Here is a 22,561-nt window from a genome sequence, read left to right on the forward strand (position 1 = left end):
ATATTGGAAATTTTTAGTCCATTCTATGAATAAAACTTTCCAAAATTCGTCCCCGTCGCTCTAAAATTTTGAGATTTATAACAGTTAATAACCAACTCAAAAGTAACAAGTTCCCCAAATTTTATCGCTCTGACCTGAAAACTGCCCAAACTACAAGATTTAATGAAAAAAGTTGCAAATTTTTAATCCATTCTACAAATGAAAATTAACGTCCCCTAATTAATACAGAAATTTTAAAAACTCATAATTTATTCTCAAGCTTGATCATAAAACCTGCCATGTACCATAAGCCCAGTTTTATGTTTATATCTCTCGGGTTTGTGAGCTTATCACCCTCGAACTCTATAAACATTCTAATTATGCCCCATATCAGTTTTTTATCGGTTTTCAGCCAACATCCCACCCAACTCAGTTAATTTAACTTTAAACTATGTAAATTGCCTGTAATTTATTACAGACTTATCCAAGACGTACCTATACAGGGTGCAACAGAAATAAGTACATTAAATTAATCTAGTGGCAAATCTAGATAAAACAAACAAAATTTTCCTCTTCAGTTTTTCAAAATTCTCAAGTTTTTCCAAGAAATTTGTAAATTTAAATAGTCACATTCTAATTATGGGCCACGTAAATTATGGACAACAACAAATTCTGTCCACGCGATTTTTAGACACGTGACGTTTTATGAAAAATTTTTGGACTAATTTAGAGCAGAAAATAAGTAAAAACAAAATCAAATTTGTTTAAGAAAAACAACAAATCAAACTCAACGTTTGAAAAATTGGCTATTTTTTGAGATCCAAACTTGCACTTTCCGTAAAACAATTTGTTTTGGAAACCGACAAAATTAAAACTAAAATAATTCATGAAATTAAAAACGTTATCAGTTTTCGTTTTTACGCGACTGCGGCTTTCCGGCGAGCTGATAATGTTTACATTTTTTGTGCAAAAACCAATCAGTTTCCAAAATTGTTGATATCTCAAAACGGAGCTCGAATTTTGGAAAACCGCAAAAGAAAAATTTGTTTATTTTAACACGATCCATCACCAGTTTAGATTAATAAACTTATTTCTGCTACACCCTGTATAAATGATACGCCAATACCAGTCCCCACAAATCCGAATTAAAAAAGAAGCAAACGTCGAACATTTCAAGAAACTCCGAAATAAAACCATTTCTAATTTAACTCTCGACTCCGAACGCAACTTCTGCTTAATTCACACTGGACTCTCCACAATGAATAGATTATTTCAGGACCTTTGATTCACAAAATGTCAGCGAGCATTGTTAAAAGTTTCTCTTTGAATGCTCGAATTGGCGCTTTCACAGTGAGCGAGCGGTGCTCAACTTCCAAGGGGCGCAAAGAAGCGAAAAAAGAGAATAAAAACGGAAAATATGTACTCCACATTTACGTTTTGAAGACTTATCATTAAAAATCCACTAAATTTCCCACCAAAGTAAAACTCACCGGAAATGTTACTCGGCGACTCGTGCAAGACTTCGCAAAACTCCCTCCTTGACTGCACCACTTCGTTATCATGTGCAGACAAATTGAAGGCCATGGAGAATCAGGTTGAGTTAACACTGGGCTTAGAATTCACCAAGTTTGCTTTTGACTTTCCATTATAGGGGGGCTAGTCGTGTAATGTCCTGGAACATGCGAAGGGCGATGTTCGCCGCCAGCATTTCTGAAACAGGACAAACCACATGTTGCGTTAATATTTATAGAGGGGCGGCGACACGAGTTTAGTACCAAAATAAATCAGTTTTTAGATGTAATTCCGGGAAAACTGGCCATGATGGCGCGATTACGACGCTATTTTTGTTAATTTGAACCGATACGGATCTGATAAGCTTTGATTGGGGATTAATAAGCAGCGGAAAATTTGAGGAGATTTTGGGATTTTTACATTATAAATGCCCCACAAACACACAAAATGTCAAAAAATAGATCCATTTGGTTTTAAGTTGGTATTCTGTTTAGTTCCTCCGGATGGAGACGTTACAAATACAAGACACGTACACAGCGCCGAGCTCGGAAACAGACCATTAATAATAAAGTACATATTTCTAAAATTTCTTCAAAGGAACTCCCTCGATTTACTGCTCGGTAATTTCGATAACAACAGGTTTTTCAGGAAAAATTGGTAGCTCGTGGGGTTCTTTGTACGTTGGCAGCATTGTCTAGCGATGCCTAACCTAAAACTGTCAAGTAGACAGATAGGGGTAATTGGTAGTGCTACCAACACGTGAGAGCGAATTTTTTAAACTATACAAGCTAGTAGTATTTTACGCATCAAGTCAGCAAAATTTAGATTCTAGGAAGGAGTATGAGCTGCGGACCGAGCACAAAGAAAAAAAAACTTTTCCGACGGCTATCGTAAACACAGACATCATTTGCTGAACTCCTCCATTCTTCATCTTTCGCACAAACTTCATGAATTAGCGATACGATTGTCTGGCTTACAATGCCTCCCAGCTCAAATCAATCGATACATAAGAAGAGAAAATAAACAAAAAAATCTCTTTTATGATGAGCGCCGTAATATAGACTCCACAAGCCAAAATAGAGAATAATAGACCCGACATTGTTCGTTAGCGCATGTTTCGTCGTTGGACGGAAGTTTACCAAGTGTTTATCAAACGAATTTTTTCGCGTACATAAAAATAAAACACGATTGATTTATGTTTCGACTAAATTTAGCTTGATGGTCTGTGAGGAAATTTTCAAACGCAATAAAAGAAACGTCGTTGTTTGTGCTGTCTAACTCATTCCGATAAAGACAGTGTTCAGTGTCGAAGTGTTTGCACGGTTTCATTTAGCCGAGAAATAAATTAGAATCTTGATCGTTTCAGATTCTACTAATGAACCGGAGGAAAAAGACGGAATTCTATTGCGGAAGCGGAAATCGATACGAGAGAACTATTGCATATGCATGCGTTGATTTTGCATAATAGAAATCTTTCGGTTTTATTTGTGGACGCTTTAGATTAAAATAGTTTTGCATATTCGCCTTTTCTTGACTTTGTTACAAAAATATTTTTTTATTAAAAAACAATATAGAAATCATGTACAGCACTCTCGCGAAAAGCTCATAGCGAAAGCTCCCACCTTTTCACCACTGGTAACGTACGTGTAAATAACTATTTCTGTTCATAATGTGAAATGTCCCTAACGCGCGGATATTGAATCACTCTCGATCAACTGTGACAGTTTAATTTAACCCAGAGTTTCCAATTAACGAGAATTTTCAAGTAAAAATCTTCCTTGAAAGCAAAACCGACTGGAATTTCACGACATATTAGGTTCTCGAGGAGCGTTGCAAGAATCTCTTGTGGTATTTCTGTTAAGAACGAGTCTACAGTTCACCAAACGAACTAGTGCGGTTATGGCTTTGACTTTTTAAATCGTTTACAGCCACCTTACCGCAAAACTCCATAAACATCTTTAAGTGGTTGGGTCTTATCTGCATTGAAATGAAGCGCTAGGCTAGACGTATTTTGGGGAATTCCATTGTTTCGATTTGTAAGACTGACCAGCTGGGTAAAAATATTTATTGCGGTTCAGAGGGTTTGCGGTAGGAGGGCTGTAAACGATTTAAAAAGTCAAAGCCAGAACCGCACTAGATCGTTTGGTGAACTGTAGGAAGAATTATCAAGGGTTGTAACTCTGGTAATTTTAATGCCTAAACAGCCAAATTTAAGAAGGTTGGTAATCTAAACTTGGTTATGAACTCAGCGAAATTTAAAAAAAAATATTGTTTGGATAAACCGAAAACTGCAAAACAAGTTTAAGGGTTGTAACTCTAATAATTTTAATGTCGCAGCAACCAAATTTGAGCAGGTTGGTAATCTACAGTTAGTTAGTAACTTTGCCAAATTTCAAATTTTTACTGCCAAAAGGACTGATTTTAGAAATTTTTATTTTTTCGATGAACCGAAACTGCAAACAAAATTTATTAAGGGTTGTAACTCTGGTAATTTTAAAGTAACACCTAGTTATTAACTCCGTCAAGTTTCAAATGTATAGAGCCAAAACTACTAACTTTAGAAATTTTTATTTTTTGGATAAACCGAAAACTGAAAAAAAAATTGTTTATGGGTTGTAACTTTAGTAATTTGAATGCCACAGCAGCCAAATTTGGGAGGATTAGTAATCTAGACTTAATTACTAACTCTGCAAAATTTCAAATTTGGAGAGCCGAAACGACTGATTTTAGAAATTTTTATTTTTTGGTGAAACAAAAACTCCAAAAACTGCAAAAAAAATTATCAAGGGTTGTAATTCTGGTAATTTTAATGCCACATCAACCAGATTTAGGAGGGTTGGTAATCGAGAGTTATTAATTCAGCCAAATTTCAGATTTATAGAGCTGAAGCGACCGATTTTAAAGATTTTTATTTTTTTGATGAACCAAAAACTCCAAAAACTGCAAAAAAATATCAAAGGTTGTAACTCTGGTAATTTTATTGCCACAGCAGCCAAATTTGGGATAGTAAACAATCGAAACTTAGTTATTAACTCTCCCAAATTTCAAAGTTCTAGAACAGCAGCAAGTCCTGACCTGATGAAACAAAACGAGCTTCGGATTTAGAATCAGGAGGCAATTCTATTCCAGAAAATCTAAATTCCTGAAAAGCCCGATAGGTTATTAATGAATCCTCTGCTAGAACTGCAACGAGAGCAGAACTGTCAACATGATGCATCGATATTTTCTATTTTAACTAACTAATAAATATTTTCAATTAACTTCCAGCGCATTTACTCTGTAAATTTGTCTACATCACAGGTTTTCAATTATAACACCCACCAATGAATTTAAAGGCTAAATTTCCTTCATTATCTCTGTGAAGATAAAAAATTTGCGAACGGATTTCACTATTTAAAGCCCGAATTTAAATGAGTAATGCTGACCTGACGAAGATACATTACATATCTGCCTTTTTGAACTAATAATTCAAAACAAAACAGCCAAAAGCTTTCAACATTCATTATAATTTCAGCTAGTTTCTAGACTCTCTCATTTAGAGCCGAATAGGAAACACTGTGAGAACTACAATGTGCGCCGTTTTCGTTTTTGTTGAAATAATAACTAATCCATTAAGTCAACGAATTCTATTTTCCCATGACGAATGGCGACAGGAGAAACCGATTATCATATAAATTATCATAGTTACAACTACATAGCAAACAAAATATGGACCGACAGCTGTGTTCACATTTTCAATACAGAAATGTAATCCGACATACCAGATTTATTTAAATTATGCATTGATGTCTTTCACGTCTTTCAAATACGCGAAAAATCCATTCGGATGACATGGAAAATATGAGGAGTCGATAGCGGACAGACCGATATTCATCGAGTATTTTTAGAGGAGCGACGAGAGGTTTGCTTAATATTTAGAGTCAGGATGAAATATCGGGAACTCTAATGAAATTTTTTTTCGGTTATTTCGAGCCGGGAGAAATTTTAGACGCTCTATTTTGAACTTGTGAGTTGCGCTGTGACGCTTCGGCGAGGGTGCTGTACATAATTTTTATAGCCGTTCACGAATTTTTCATAGTTTTCCCCGCAAAAACTCTTTATCGACGAAAAGCCCCATCAACAGCTACTTAAATCGGAATTTTAACACCTAGTTCGAGTCGTAAAGGCTGGCTTTCGCTATAAAACTCTACATCAGCAAATAACGGCGTCGTGTAGTTTATTGTTCCACGTTTTTATCTCATTAAGTCGTATTTTCAAACATTTGTACAAATAACCAAACCCGAAATTATATCGTCCGTTTGCGGAAATGTGATTCAGAACGCAAAAATTTTGTCCGCCGCATTGAAGTCTCTGTTAAAAGTGGAGTGCATTCGCCAGCGGACAAAGCTTATTGAGTTTGATACAGACAATAAATTTCGTTGGAACTAATTTGCCGATAGTGCAACACGTGCTGTCGATAATGTCAAAAATCCTCCACATTTCAACAAAAGAATCGATTTGGTTAGGAGAGGGCGAAATAATTTGATTTTTCATCAATAACACGTCTCGTTCGCTCCATGTAATCACCAACTCCATATCATATAATTTCCGTCCATTTAACGCACTGCTTAGGGAGTTTATTTGCGCTGGGTTGAATCGACAACAGAATGTGTCAAGGAAATGTCGAGGAGGCGGCGAGATGAAGTGGAGGATAAATTATTATTGTACTTTCAATTTTCTGTTGTGTTTTTATTTATTCTTTGTGAATTCGATCTGGAATTTTGGTAATTATGGTGCTAGAGACTTGAAATTTGAGGAATTTACTATTTTTAAATCGTTTATTAACTTCACGAAATGGCAAAATTGTAAAGCAAAAAACATAGATTTTAAACATTTTCTTTTTTAGACCGAACGTCTTATGCTGAAATTCGTAATTTTGATAATTTTTATGCCACAACTACGAAATTTGAGGAAATAATCTTCTTGAATTGTTTATTAACTCCACCAAATTGCAAAATTGTAGAGTGGAAGACTCAAATTTTAGAAATTTTCATTTTTGACCCAGCAAAAATTGCCAACATCTTAAAAATCACTTTGAATTTTTGAAAATGAGTACTTGGCTAGCTCCAACATCAGTTTCGTCTACAATCGTTAGAACACTCTATATATTAGGATTTAGTTTGGAACTCGACCTTCTGAAAACTCGTCATTTATTATTACGTAGCGCCACCCAAGAACTTTTTGTTAGCTCAAGAAAAAAGTAATGATAAGCAATTCGGAAATTTATGTAAGTAGGTAAAAATCCCTTTATTGAAATCAGTTGTGTTTCGACTTTTGGACAAGACGGTCGTTTCGGAGTTTGTGCTGCCCTCAGAAAAATTCTTGCAAGGTAAACTAAGCCAATTTTTAATTAGACATTTCAGAGTGTTTTCAGTTTCAAAAACGTTAGGCGTGTTAACTTAAATTTAAAAATTTCAATTCTAACCCTAAAAATCGTAATTATGGTAATTTTAGAGCAACACCTATGAAATTTGGGAAAACTAATATTATTAGGTCGAAAAACAACTATACCAAATTGCAAAATTGTAGAGCAAAAGACACTAATATTAGATTTTTTTTTAAAGTCGATACAAAAATTTCAGATTTCTTTCAGTAAAATCCGTAATTTTGATAATTTTAATGCTACAGCTATGAAATTTTGGCAAATTACAAAATTTTTGAACAAAAGATGCAAATTTTAGAAATTTTTATTTTTAAGGCAAAGCAGAAATATGAGAAATTCTTCCCCAAAATTCATAACTTTGGTAATTTTAGTGCAAAAGCAATGAAATTTTAGGACACTTCTAGTTTTCGAACGTATATTTACTCTTCTAAATTGCAACATTGTAGATCAAAAAACACAAATTTTAGAAATTTTTATATTCAAAGCCAAGTCGAAATATGAGATAAATCCTCCCTTAAAATTCGTAATTTTGGTAATTTAAGTGTTACAGCTATAAAATTTGGGGAAATTACTAGTTTTTCATCGTTTATTAACTCTGCCAAATTGCAACATTCTAGATCGAACGACACAAATTTTAGAAATTTTTATTTTCAAGACGAAGTCAAAATATGAGAAATTCTTTTCTTAAAATTCGTAATTTTGGTAATTTAAGTGTTACAGCTATGAAATTTGGGGAAATTACTAGTTTTTTATCGTTTATTAACTCTGCCAAATTGCAATATTCTAGATCGAAGGACACAAATTTTAGAAATTTTTATTTTCAAGACGAAGTCAAAATATGAGAAATTTTCTCTAAAAATTCGTAACTTTGGTAATTTTGAATGGAATTTTATTTTGAATTTGGAAATTTTAGCTATGAAATTTGGAGAAATTACTTGTTTTTCATCGTTTATTAACTCCGCCAAATTGCAATATTCTAGATCGAACGACACAAACTTTCAGCATCCAACTAATGGTAAAAACATCGTCTTGAGGACAACTTCCAGTTTGCAGAAACGGCTTAAATCTCATCAGGAGACGACGTGTTTGTAAAACTGCTTTATGAACCGATTGGCCACTTCACCTAATTTTAATTTGTTTCAGACAGCCAGAACTCTCTAAAGTCAACAAAGTATTTCATTTTTTTAACAATTTTAAGGAAGCAGCACGAATCCCCTTTCGTTTTCACGTATCAATTGAATTGGAATTATCACGCAAATATTGTTTTTCCGCAAGAACAAACACTGCAGAAAAATGGAAGAAAAAAAAATTGTTTGTGTTGGAGGAAATGGCAGTTTGAAAAGTCAACGCGTTGAATAGCGTGCTCATCTTGCGAGATGACACGATACGCCATTAGTTGATTGTCATATGTTTAATTGATCAAACAAAAATGGAGACTTAAAACAGCCACTCGCTAATGTATTGGGTGAAAGGACGTGTAATGTTCATAATGGAATTCATAACCGGCTATTAGTCTAAATTAATATGGTAGGTACATCATCCTAAATGAAAATGAACATAAAATTATAGGTTTATAACTCGGAACGAAACGGTTCAATAGAGGCGGTGTTTACCTTTCAATTCGCTCAAAATTTAATTGCCGATATATTTTTATTGGCCTTTTTTGTTGCAATCTCTAAATGGGCTCAATTTTGACAGTTTTCGTGGTCAAATTTTAGTCCATCGAAAGAGAGCATTTCAATCTCCAAGTGAGCTCAATTCCAATTTTATTTGACCAAAACTGTTGAATTCCTGGTTAAAACTAAATCCGAGTTAGGATTTTCGAAACAAATTCTATTTATTGACATTTTTGGAGTCAAAATCTAGTCAAATCCGCTGCTTTGGATTTCGGTGTGACTAAAATGTCTTCATTTATGGTAGAAAACGTCGCTATTTCTAACAGAAATGTTGAATAAACGCAAATAAAACACTAAATTTTATAAGTCACTGAAAAAGCTTCGAATTTGGCTATTTTCAACACGACAATGCGCCTCCACACCCCATAATAACCCTTCTTTTAACTATTTTTGAAGCACCCTGTAGATCCAATAGTTGATCCCATGGCGTAAAAGCACATTTACTTCCTTATTAAAACGTTATTTTAAGAACCTTTCGAGACGTGGGACTGGAATAAAGCTTCTGTTTATGCACATGATCGTAAAATAAAAAATACGTTTTAGATGTTAAAATGGAAAACCATAAAACCGTGTAATGTTGATAGAACTTTAATACTGGAAAATTTGAGCGGATATCCAATTGTCCCGGGCCGAATTCCTTCAAAAGTTGCAGTCGCCCACTTAAAAATGTCGCAAGGAACTACGATCCGCTCGTTTTATCGCCCGTAAAACCACCAGAAATATCCACATATTTGTCAGGCCAAAATAATAAATTTCTCAACATCTCAAGGTCGCGTTTACTGGGAGATTTTTCAAAAAAAAATTCCAGTAAATGATCACCAGGTAGTCAGGTTGCTGTCATCAACATATGATATCCAATTCATTTGATGTTACATTTAAACAATTTAAAAGGTTAAATGTCAAACAAACAACAAAACGTATTTACGTGGAAGGAAAATTTGCATTAAATCAAATAACTTCTATTTAGCAACAATTTGTTTTATACAGTGTGATCAAAAAAAATGTTGGCTTTGGAAAACAAAATATGAGCAGACGTTTGGTGTAGCGTCAGCAAGCTGTCAATGTCAAAACGCAAATTTTTGTACACAGCCGACCTGATAAGAAGGTTTTTGTTCATCGCGTGAGTGTTCTCGCCTAATTCGCTAAATTTCTCAAAACCTGTTAAACCAAATTTGTTTTTATTTCGTAATAAACTCCAATTATTGAACACATCGTAAATCCGAAGCCGGCGAAAACATTCCGACGAAATTAAATAACATGCAAACAAATAATTCGATGTAAAATTAGATCCCATTTTCTCATGTAAACGAAAGGAAAACAATAATCCGCCCGAAGCGCTCTTCATTACTCCACCAATGTAATATTTTATTCGCGGAATGAAAATTTCATTCTTCATAAAGACAGAAATGAAATTTTCCGCAATCGACGAATAACTCTCGTTATTATTTTATAAGCTTGTTAAACGGATTAGACGGACAATTGGGGCGATTCGCGAAAATAATAAATTGGTTTCGAAGGTGGTAAATATTTACGGTTCAAATTAACTATTTATAAATCGATTTCTTGGAGTTTACTTTTATTAATGATTAATGAGGTTTGGATTGAGGTGGACCTGTTGATGGAGACCGCGACAAAAAAAGAGTTCTTTTGTTGGAGCCCTAATAAAAGCCGCGACAAAGAAAAACTTCGTCTAAACAAACTCGGCTCATTTTTAAGTGGAAACAAACTAAAAACCCGAAAGGTTTACTATAAATAATTATTTTATTTGTTTATAATAACCCGAAGTAATGGCCACTAAATTACTCCTCCCCTTTATTCTTTTCTCATTGCAAAGTTGGCGCATAAACAATTGTAAATTTCACACACTTCGGCGAAACCCGAAAATAAGTCTTTTAGTTGAAAATCGCATTGGCTTTGCAACCCGGACAAACTCAAATCGTCTTTTGTTCGTATGGGCGGGGCCTAACCAAAGTCAGAAAAATCCGAGTATAGCACCTTTTTTTTAATTAGTTGCTCGCGTCAGCTATAAAAGCAGCAGGCAATTATGTAAGCATGAAGTAAGTAATTAAGCTGAAAGAAGTCACGAAATGAGGGCAAAACGAGCGTTTGCTTTTACTGGTAACTGTTCAGGTCATCAGTTGTAATGTTCGCTCGGTATTCAATGCTAAATGGAAATTATAAATGTGGAGGTTTTAATTAGCCTCTCGTAAATTCTATTGATTTGGAGGCAACAAGAAACTGTTTATTTTTCTCCAGAGTAAATATTTACGCTATTTTTAAGCGAAGTTTGTACGAGAATTATTTTTATTGCAAATTCATAATTTTATTCTCTTGCAAATTTGAGAGATTTCAGTTATGAATATTGCAATGATTCGGTTCAGTGATTTATTGAATTCGGGATATTTATTTGCGTTCATATTAATGCTCAAACAGACGCTAATTTCTCAGTTTTATAGATTTAATCGTTCATTTACTTTTTTCTCTACGAGGCTAGAATGCCATTAGAAATAGCTCAATTACGCCACATATGCACCTGTTTTTTGACAGTTTTAATGCCAGAGCGTCGAAATTTAGGGAATTTGCTACTTTTAGGTTGGTAATTTACTGCTCGAAGTTTCAAAATTTTGGAGCGACAAGGAGAAATTTTGGAAATTTTTTCATCGAATCGACTGAAAATTTGAAACATTTTCCATTGAATTCTGTAATTTTGACAGTTTTGATACGAGAGCGATGAAATTTGGGGACTTTTCTACTTTTACTTTTGTAATTCACTGCTCTAAATTTCAAAATTTTAGTGCGACGGGGAAGAATTTTAAAAATTTTCATCTATAGAATAGACTAAAAATTTCTAACATTCTGTATTCGTAATTAAATTTTTAGTAGTTTTGATGCCAGAGCGACGAAATTTGGGGAGCTTGTAATTTTTGAGTTGGTAATTGACAGCCCTAAAGCTCAAAATTTGAAAGCACCGGAGACTTTTGAGAAAATTTTTCATCTAGTAGACTAAAAATTTGCAACATTTTACATTTAATCTTGTAATTTTGACAGTTTTGATACCAGAGCGATCAAATTTGAGAATTTACTACCTTTAATTTGGTTGAGCGCTGTAAAATGGTTAACGCACAAGAGTTGTATTAAACTTTTTGGCCGAAAAATTTTAATTTAAATAATTGGGTTTTCCAAAATTCATGAGAACTGTCACATCTGACATTTATAAATTTCATCATCTGTCAATTCTGTCAATTTTGTAGTTGGTGCACAAAAAGTACACAAGATGGCGCTGTATAAAAAAAGTTTTAATATGACTTTAAAAATAGAAATATTGTCTTAATTGAGATAATAATTTAGGTAGATTCCACTTTGGTGATCAATCTTCATTATGGTAAAGTGATTTTAATTTATAAACGCATCTGAAGAGCAGACGATTTGGGCAATTTTTACCGCACGGCGTGTGTAAACGTCCAGGGCGCTTGTAAATATAATGTTTCCGAAGATGTCACTTGAATGTTAATTTGACGTTTACAGTTAATGAGGCCAAAAAAAATTTCAATTAATTTTTATTAATAGAATAGACCAAAAATTTCCATTTTCTCCATTAAAACATGTAATTTTGACAATTTTAATGGCAAAACGATGAAATTTGGGGATTTTGCTACTTCAGGGTTGGCAATTAACAGCCCAATATCTCAAAATTTTAGAGCGACAGCAACGACTTTTCCTCGTCAACTTTACCCCACGCAATAAATTTCCATTCATTAATATTAATTCTTTGTGTAAATAAATGCGAATAAACTAATTTGGAATTATTCTAGCATCAATTTCCACACCGATAACGCTTGTATTTAACTCGGCTCGTGCCCAAAAATAAAAAGATTTCGTTTGAATTCATAACTGCATTACCGCACATTGCCGCTATTTTCCACAATTCAATTACGGGAGCCATAAACGGAATTTTAAACAGCAGCGAAACGAAAATGGAGAATTATTACTCCACACCTGCACATCGCATGTGGAAGTTCAAGGCCTTAGAAAGGAAAACAATGGAGCAATAATAGCACTCATTTTACTACCACTTCTCGCCGTCAAAATCATTTTGCGCACTTGATACATAAAGTTCTTTTCGATTTTCTTCTTGAACTAACAAATGTTCGTTGTGCCACGCCTCATTCGCAAAATAAAATCGCGTCTGCTAAAACTCCACTTTCCGCACTTGCTACATTAAATCTTTTTTTCTTATTGGAGTTTCTTAATCTTCGTTGATTGAGTCCCTGAACAAAAGAATAATAAAAACGCAAAATGGAGTTTTTTGCGTTCATTGTTCTAGTTCGCGGCTTCGTAATTTCATAAATCAAGGTAAGCTTTTAATTCCGTCATCGATTAAAGACTCTTGCTGCTTCGCTACATGCTGTGTTATTGTTCGGGAAATCGTAACATCAAAGGCTTAGCTGGTTTAGCTTAAGTTATCGGAAATTTATAGTCATGTTTCCTAGACAAAGGTGAAAATTTATTAATATTACAGCCCGGGAAAATTATAAGTAGGCTTTGAAACAAATAAGTCTGTTTTTTGACAGCTTGAGGTGAAGTCGCCACCACAGCCATCTTTGTGCCAAACTTCAATAACAATAACAGAAGTCGGCTAATTCTTCTAAGCTCTCTTTTGTGGTTAATCCGCGCCAACTTTGATGTTTCGAACTCAAAAGCTTAAAATTGACGTAGGTCTTTTATTAAATCCCACGTACAAAATTGCCGCATGCTGTTTTGATAATAATTATGGCTAGCTAACGAGATTGTTTTAATTGAATTATTCATCTTCCCGAAATAGATATTGTCTTGATTGATTCATTTACGAGGCTTCAGTCAATTTAGCCGCTCATTTCAAAGCAGCCTCAACTTATTGTGCGGTTGGTGCCAACAAAATTAGCAAATTTTGCTCCGATGTCTGTTAATCAATTCATTTAATCCTTGGAAACTTGATTAAAATATATAAAATTGGAGTTTTCATTACGTTGATGTTTTGGAGGAACACCCGCTGATATCTGACGCGAATGTAGGTAATAGATTTTTATGTAACAAGGACAAAAAGTGGTTATTTCCACGAGCGACGGCTCTAATAAGATCCGCAAAATATAACATCGTGGTTGGCGTTGCACAAGCAAAAGAGTGCCGCCTTTTGGAAGAAACGTCAACTGCCAAAATTTGACACTCTCGTTGCATGTTTTTGTGATTGAATTCTATTTCCGTTTGCGTAAATTCGAGCTTAGAAACTACAAATTCAAACACTGTAAAATTGTTCACTATTTGAGAGAAGTGGCACATGCCTGTGCGTTCAAGTCTGTATACCAGAGCACACTGGATTTAGGTTTAACAGTGGCACTATTGGCTAGTAGTGAAACAAAATCTACTTTGAAAATGACGTTGCCAACTTCGCGCCGTTAATATTATTTATCGCTAATCCGAGATCGTAAATTTGGCTTTATTTTACTAGCGCTATAAAGTTTTCACAAAGCTGTGTCCATCAATTCGTTGTTTTATGTTTGTTTCGAATTTGAATGTTTGTACAGTAAATCCGACAGTGTACATATTTTTTGTTGCTATCTAGTAGGCAAGTTTCCCGAGCCAACTAGAAAAAAAACTATTTTTTTGCCCCGCCGTTTGAGAGGCGCAGCGTCGGCCGATTCGGTGGCTGTTTTTCCCGTTGGATATCACATCTTCCGTTGAAATCTGATTACAATCGACAAAGTTTATGTTTCCTCGCATTATCCTTCCGTTTGTGGTTTTGCGGAGTTTGTAAAAGATGATCCGAGTTTGGGAGTAGTAAAGCAGCGAATTACAAGCATCGTAAAATCGTCACTATCCTTATTCAATTATTTGTTCCCATGTCACTCGATCCTGTTTACTTTTATTTAGCCGTTCTATTTTTAGACAAGTATCGAATTTTATGCATGCAATGTGGAAGTTATCACTCCTTAAAATAAAACATGTGCTATTAGAGAATTTGGTGGTTTTAACAGAGACGAACTGGGCTGCAAGCGACCTGAATACGTCTCTGGCGAAAGAAATTTTATATAGGAGCGTTTTGGTTAAAAGCTTCGTTTCTTTTGCTTGGAAATGTTTGTCTAAATGATTATTTAAAACGATTTCATTACGGGATATTAAAATAAAATACGAAATGGGGAAAGCTTTATTCCTTTTATTTCGCTGGGAATGTATTTTTATCCTGGGGTCGTTTGAGTTTCAGAATGGGATTTTATAAGATCACATCATGCGAAGAAATTCGTATTTAATAAACAAATGCATCTTCTGATCGATTTTACATTAGTAGAGTTACAAGTATATTTTTTAGAAGAGTTTGGTTCATCCCTTAAATAAAAAATTCCAAGATCAATCTTAGTTGATCAATAATTTTGAAATTAGACACACTTAATAGATACTTCCTAATTACTAGTCTCACCAAATTTGGTTTTAGTAGCGTTCAAATTACCAGAATTACAAGTTTTAACAAAAATTTTTCGAAATTTTTGGTTTATCTCAAAAATAAAAATTCCAAAATCGGTTTCGTTTAATCAACAAATTTTAAATTTAGCACAGTTAATGAGCATCTCCAAGTTACCAACCTCACCAAATTTGGTTTTAGTGGCGTTAAAATTACCAAAGCTACACCCTTCGAAAAAAAAATTTCGAAATTTTTGGTTGATCTCCAATGTAAAAAATTACAAAATCTATCTCGTTTGAGCAATAATTTTGAAATTTGACACAGTTAATAAGCACCTCTTAGTTACCAATCCCCCCAAATTTAATTTTAGTAGCGAAGTTACACGCTTCAAAAAATTTTCGAAATTATTGGTTTATCTCAAATGTAAAAAATTCCAAAATCTGTATCGTTTGAGCAATAATTTGGAAATTTGACACAGTTAATAAGCACCTCTTGGTTACCAATCTCACCAAATTTGATTTTAGTAGCGTTAAAATTATCAAAGTTATACGCTTCAAAAATATTTTTTCGAAATTTTTGGTTTATCTATCTCAAATGTAAGAAATTCCAAAATCTGACTCGTTTATGCAATAATTTTGAAATTTGAGGCAGTTAATAAGCACCTCTTAGTTATCAATCTCCTCAAGTTTGATTGTTGTGGCGTTAAAATTACCAGAATTACATAATTTTTTAGTACATTTTCAGAATAAAAAATTCCAAAATTTAAGAAAATATTTTTTTTTTTTGGTTTTAGACTGTAGAGTTTTCCGATCGTAATAATTATGGTTTTTCATTTATTTAATTAGACTAGAATGACCGTGACTTCCCATTTGACGAAACCCAAACACGCCATTAAATTAGTTTCACCACGAAGATAGGAAAACCAACAACACGATTAACGAAATAAATACACTTTGGATAGGTAAATAGTGAAAAAAAACTCGCATTTTAACTGCGAGAAACTAGCTCAGACCGACCTTTACACTCGTAAACAAAAATAGAAGAAGATATGTAATTATTTGTGTTTGTAAAGCTTCTTTCATTAACATTTTAATGACGTTTGCGCCACTAACAGGCTTTGAGTCGTGACCTGCAAGTCCCATATGAAAAATCGCCTACATTCTCCCCTTGACACTCCGAAGAGATTAAAAGACACAATTTTCACAATTTCGGATTGATAAATTCCTTAGTTCCGAAATCTCAAGACAGCGCAAAGACCGAAAAGAAATGAAAATTTCTCGCGCGTTTGTAATGTGAGTTTCATTTACCTTTATAAATCCACTTTGGAAATTCCTCAGATTGTTGGTGTTCTTTCCGTAAACATCCTCGGAATTTTAAAGGTTTTCAGCGGCACTGAAATGCTTCCGCTCGGCACGAAAACGCGCGAATAACTGAAGGATGCAAAGCTGCGCTACGAGGATGGTATCGATGACGCAAGGATAACACTTTACTTTTCAGAAGTTGCAAGAGGTGGATTGAAAGGGCGGTTGAGGACCCGTTCAGTCCCTTATAAAAAAGAGACGATTTTTGAGGAAAATTACGACGAACGGCACTGTCATATGAATGCTGGCGACTCATAGAAGTTTCTCTTTGAATTTCCTAGATTTTTTTGATTAGTTTGGATTTAGAGCAACTCCAAGTTACCAATCTCACTAAATTAGATTGGTTTTAGTAGCGGTAAAAATAGCAGACTTACAGATTTCCACAAAAAAATCGAACTTTTTGGTTTAGCTCCAAAATGAAAAATTCCAAAATCTGTCTTGGTTGATCACTACTTTTGAAATTTGACACAGTTAATAAGCACCTCCTATTTACTAATTTCACCAAATTTGATTTTCGTAACGTTAAAACTACCAAAGTTACACGCTTCAAAAAAAAATTCGAAATTTTTGTTTATCTCAAATGTAAAAAATTCCAAAATCTGTCTCGCTTGAGCAATAATTTTGAAATTTGACACATTTAATGAGCAACCCTAAGTTACCAATTTCCCCATGTATAATTCTTGTGACATTAAAATTACCAGGCTACAAACAAAAAAAAAATCGAAATTTTTGGTTTATCCCAAATATTCTTCCTACATTGTCTATTTTCAGCACAAAATTACACATTCCTAATACGAACATAATTCCATTTTCGTGTATATTAAATTTGCGTGTTTTCTTCGGAGACGGAAATGGTAATTTTTATCTCGGTATCTATTTATATACTTACACAAAACGATACTGTAATTTCCAAAACGGACAGTTTATCGATTTATAAGCATTATGATAAAATTACATGAAAGGTTTAAAAAGAACAATTCCATTTTATATCGATTATTTGTCCGCGTGAACACAATCAACTATGAAAAGTCGTTGTGGGCAGTTTATTAATTATTAAATTAAAACAAAACTATAATAATAATTAATCGTCTCTCTAACGTAGTAAAATTCATCGCAAATCCGCCTCATTAGCCCCAAATCCACTTTGCGCCAATAAATGTGGTAAAACCCATTTAATTCCTTAAAATGTAAAATCTTTAATGCTATCGGGAGATTTCCACGCAAACCGTTTTCTACAATTTTAGTGCTAAACAATCACAAAATCACAAAACGAGCTCATGAAGATAATCCGGGAAATGTTAAAAGGGCGGCCAAGACTTTCCTCGATTATTTTTTATCCCTTATACACAAACCGCAGCGGAATTCTCGTCCATTCAAAATTACAGGGTTGTAAACCGGACTTGACATGTTAACATAGGAATTAATTGAACTTGTTCTTGTTTAGCCAAGAATCTCCTTTATTTTTTTATTTTTACTATGATTAATTGTAAGTCTCAGAGCTTTATCTCTCCATCTTCAATTTAACTAAATGCTCATAAAAATGCATTTCACAGACAACGGAATTAATATTTGCACTGCTTCTTCCGAGAGGAATACAATTGCGACATGAGCGCACTTTACGATCCACTTATTGCAGGGAAGGTAATAAAATTATCCTGTGCTGCTCAGGATTAATTATTACACTTGTGTCGTAAATTTCAGATTAGAAACGTTCATTGATAAAAATGACGATTTTACCGGATTTCACGACGACGTGAAACGCTTTTCTGTTTCAACCACTCAAAATGCATGAGTTTTGCTCTCATTCCCCAAAGTTCCTTTCGCTTAAACTTTGATATCTGAAACAAAATCCGCTAATTCATTATTCATCGATGGATCTTGATTACGTTTAATTGTGAGAAAAATTTGCGTTTCAATGGCGGCGATAACGAAGGCGTTTTGTTCTTTTGTTGCGAGCGGTGTTGGTTTTGGAACAAAATTAGTTGAATTTGATAAGGCGGCGTTCTAACAAATGTTGTTTCCAATCACACCATGACGACTAAAACAACATCGTTGTCTTTCAAGACACAGGCTTTCCAATTTTGGTATTCAGGAATTAAAAACGTAAAATTTCAAACTTGCCGCTCGGAATTTCGACGTTGGTACTATTGAAAACTGGGGAGCAATCGCGTTGTCTAACTAACCCCACTTTTTAAACTTACTAATTTATTAAAAGTAGTAATAGTAATAGTATTAATAGTAATACATGTCGACTCCTTTAATATTCCCGTTTAAGAATAACAGTACTTTAAGTAGGTCAGACGTAAGACGCAAATCAGGTTCACTTACCCTTTCTGCCAGTGATGACGTCACACCTGCACCGACTAGACCAGACATGATGTGTCGAAATTGACGATAATTCTTCAAAATCTGCAACTCCCAACTAAATCCTTCAATTCCAGGACCTCCGGAGGAGATTTTTCTGTAATAAAACACTTCCACTTTCGTGTTTTACCTGAAAAACTTTCGCGCAAAACACTTGTGGAAATTCGAAAATTAAAGTGGTAAAACTTATAAAACTGGGGTTTCCACACGACACAATCACTCTTATCACAAAAACCGCACTAAATAACACTCATTTGGGGGTGGAAACTCGGAAAAACTTGCAAAAATTGAAAATTTGAACGCGAGGGACGCGCAGATGCGCAGTAGGAAAACCAAACGTCATAGACTGTCGGGGAGTCTCGGGAACGTTCGGTGTTTGAAGTCGTGACGTTCTTAGATCTTATTGGCTAGTTCGAATTCGAAATTTTATTTTTTTATTATGGAACAAAATTTCATTAGAGCACAATCTGCAATTAGCCAAATTTAATTAGAAGGTTCAAGGAACTAGGAAAAAAATAACTCTCATATTATTTCTCTCGAGGAACAAATTCATCTTGAATTTTTGGCGTTCTTATGTGCATATTCCATCCATTTCCTTTACATTTTCCAGAAGATGATTGATACTCCCAGTTTGAAACTCCTCGAAAGCGCGCTCTACTGTTAATTGCGATAAAGACACATAAACCGCCTTCATACAGATAAGCCCGAAATATTTTCTCCAGACGAATATAACATCAACGTTTTCATTCCTTCATAAAGTCGAGTGCATCGAAGCGGTTTCGTTTGTCTCCACTCCTCCATATCTCGCCAAAATGAAAGTGAACCACTCGAGCAATTCCTCCACTATAAATCTTATTTTTATAATCTCATAACGATCACTTTATTAGCGCCCATATTCGTCGGAAATGCATACAGGCCAAAACAAAATAAAAACGTTTTATGCGATATTAAAGGCCATTGCTGCGTTTAATTCAATTCTAATTATAAAACAACTTCTCTGTGCAGCGGATGCTCGTCTTATTGCAGCATTCCAGTGAAAGCTTTGTAAAAAAATAGAGATCAGGCTAGGCTGCGAGTTTCTCGCAACGTACGTCGCAGCGCCACTTTATCTGTGAAAAACGTTCCTCATTCTCCAGCAGCCTGTGAGTGAAACTTTCAAGTGCGACATTTAAACGAGTGTTTGGAGTGACCCAGACTTGAGCGCAACAAACCTGAAATTGAGTTGGAGAACACTTAACAAAGTTATTAAAAGCTTCTGACAACGAGAGATTAAAGCGTTTGGAAAACAGATCCGATTCGCTTCTCGTTTTCGGTGGAAATGTTTTGAATACTTCCCTCTTTTATTTAATTAAGTTTTCTTTTGTTTCCGTACAAAAATTCGGGTTTTCTTAAAAGAATGCCAAAAAGTTAATTAGCGTTTTGATCAGGTCCGCTGTGGATAACGTACGTCGTGGTTTGATCCTTGACGTAATTTTGACAGTTTGTTGTGTTTTTTGATCACACGGTATATTAAAAGTGGAGTAAGGAGGGTGTGGTGTTGTAATAGTTAATTGGATTTAATTCTAAACTCTGCTTCAACAAAACCGGAACTCTTCCGACTACAATTCAAATTTACACGTTCTGTCAACGAGGAAACGTGCTCAGTTTGGTATTGTTCGAACGTGTGAAACTTATTTCAAGCTGTTGTGCGGTTAAATCATAAATTAGCAAAAATTCGAGAATTGTTGTAAAGTGGGAACGGAAAATGGGAATTATAGGAAGAGGAATAATTCGTGATAATTACTAATAAAGAGTTGTGGAGAATAATAACGAAACTGGAAGAATGATTGACTGAAAGAATACGAAAGAAAAGTGATACAATGACTGAGGTCGATATTTCGTTTATTTTTGGACCAAACTCACATTAGTTGGGCTCATTTTACGCAGAATTTCACGTGGAATCCAAAAAGTAAGATTCGTTAAAATCGGTCCACAAGTAACTGAACAATGAGCGATCAAAGTTTCGGATACTGAATTTTGAGTGGAAATTTTTTCAAAGTTCAATATCTCCGAAACTACGGAAGATTTTGAGAAACGGTTTTCACCATCGTTTTTCTCGCAATTTTTTACATAAAAAATAATTGTTAGATTTTTCAAAAGTCGAAATTTGCAGATTTTCGTGAAAATTCTTGACTAAAACTATGCCAAATGGATGATATCGATATCTCGCTTATTTTTTGGAGTAAACTTGAGTTATTATACATCAGTGTACGCAGAATTTTACGCAGATTTCAAATCTGGGATTTAAATTCAGATACGACTGCAAGTAACCGAGTTATGGCCGATCAAAGTTTCGGATAGTTGATTTTCATTTTTTCTCATTTTTCCCAATATTAAAAGTTAAATATCTCGGAAACTATTAGAGATATTGAGATGCGGTTTGCGCCATCGTTTTTCTCGGCTCATTTTACGTTAGAAAAAGTGCTTAAAAGCCCAAAATTCGATAGTCGATTTTTCGCGAAAAAAAATTGCGACTCAAACGATGAAAATTTTTCATTTTTTTGAATTTTTGGCATAACTCGCAAACTACTTGTCCTATAGATCTCAAATTTGGCCAGTAGATAGATTTTAAGCTCCTCTTTCGACTGATATATAATTCAATGCTATTAAACGTCATTTTCATTTTGAAAACATTGATTGAAAATCACCCTAAAATGATGTTTTCAAAACAGTTTTGCCTAATTCCTCGTTTATTTATTAAGCAAACTCAACAAATTTGGGTCTCATTTTACGCAGAATTTTACGCTGAATTCAAAAACATGAGAATTTTCAATTTTCGTCAACAAATAACTGAGTTATGGCCGTTTGAATTTTTGAGTTGTTGCCAGAGGGCCAAATTTTCGAAGGTTCGAAACAATTCATACTCGATATCTCAAAAACTATTTCAGATATTGAGATGCGGTTTGCGCCATCGTTTTTCTCGCAATTTTTTACATAAGAAATAGTTCTTAGATTTTCCAAAAGTCGAAAGTTGGAGTTTTTCGCAAAAATTCATGACTAATACTACGTCAAAGTTCTGAAATCGATATCTCGCTTATTTTTGGAGTAAACTAGCCTTATTATACCTCATTTTACGCAGAATTTCGCGCAGATTCTAAATCCGTGCTCAAAATTCACGTACAACAAATAACTGAGTTATGGCCGACTGATTTTTGGAACACCCATTACATGACGTGACGTCATAAGTGACCTGATCCCTTTTTAGTTTGAGCGCAATAGCACCACTTTTGATCTCAAAGTAATGAAATTAGAACCAGTCTATTGTTGTTTTGCCTCATGATCATAAAGCTATTTGCAAAGCGTCGGCTCTTTAATGGAGTAACTCGATTAGTGTCGTCCTTTGAGGCAGACAAGGTCTTTTATTATTTAACCCGACTAATGCAATAATAATTTTATTTAAAAAAAGAACGCCACGACTTTGTTTCAGAATTTCGTATTATTACTGATAAAACAATTGGAAAATGACAATTTTAACAATACTACGCCAACTTGATGTTTGATTTTGTCGTCATCATGAACAAATACCGGAAACATTATAAATATTTTCAAACATTTAGAAAGTAAAATCCCCAGACGGTTTTTATGCGTGTGTTCAACCGTAAAGTTGATTCCCTTTGGGCCTCGAACTCTCATAAAATGGTACATTTTATTAATAACTGAAGTAAAAAGTGTGGGAAAAAAAGAGAACCTTTTAACTAATTGCTCTAAAAAGCTAAAAATACAATTAGTGCTTTTTTATGTTTTTTAACATGTGCTGTAATTTGACGATGAATTT

General features: G+C 34.3%; 1 protein-coding gene and 1 long non-coding RNA gene across 3 annotated transcripts in view; both read right to left on the reverse strand.

Moving 5' to 3' along the window:
• Positions 1-1,685, reverse strand: part of Dh31-R (Diuretic hormone 31 Receptor) — a 32,777-nt gene extending 31,092 nt beyond the window's left edge. The window contains exon 1 of one of the 2 annotated variants that reach the window (XM_088044988.1): positions 1,470-1,685. In XM_088044988.1, coding sequence (XP_087901114.1) covers positions 1,470-1,563 — 94 coding nt within the window. In that variant the 5' untranslated portion in view covers positions 1,564-1,685. The remainder of the gene's footprint in view (positions 1-1,469) is intronic. The other variant, XM_088044989.1, reaches the window with a different exon arrangement.
• LOC148169117 (uncharacterized) lies at positions 1,600-16,945 on the reverse strand. The gene is made up of 2 exons (XR_015770706.1): positions 16,330-16,945; positions 1,600-1,689 (listed from the first exon to the last, which is right to left on the reverse strand). It is a non-coding gene; the product is annotated as an uncharacterized LOC148169117 (long non-coding RNA).
• Positions 16,946-22,561: the final 5,616 nt, after the last annotated feature.

This window comes from Gnatocerus cornutus, chromosome 9 (assembly GCF_029298725.1).
Source record: "Gnatocerus cornutus isolate USDA-ARS CGAHR chromosome 9, icGnaCorn1.1, whole genome shotgun sequence".
Lineage (NCBI taxonomy): Eukaryota > Metazoa > Arthropoda > Insecta > Coleoptera > Tenebrionidae > Gnatocerus > Gnatocerus cornutus.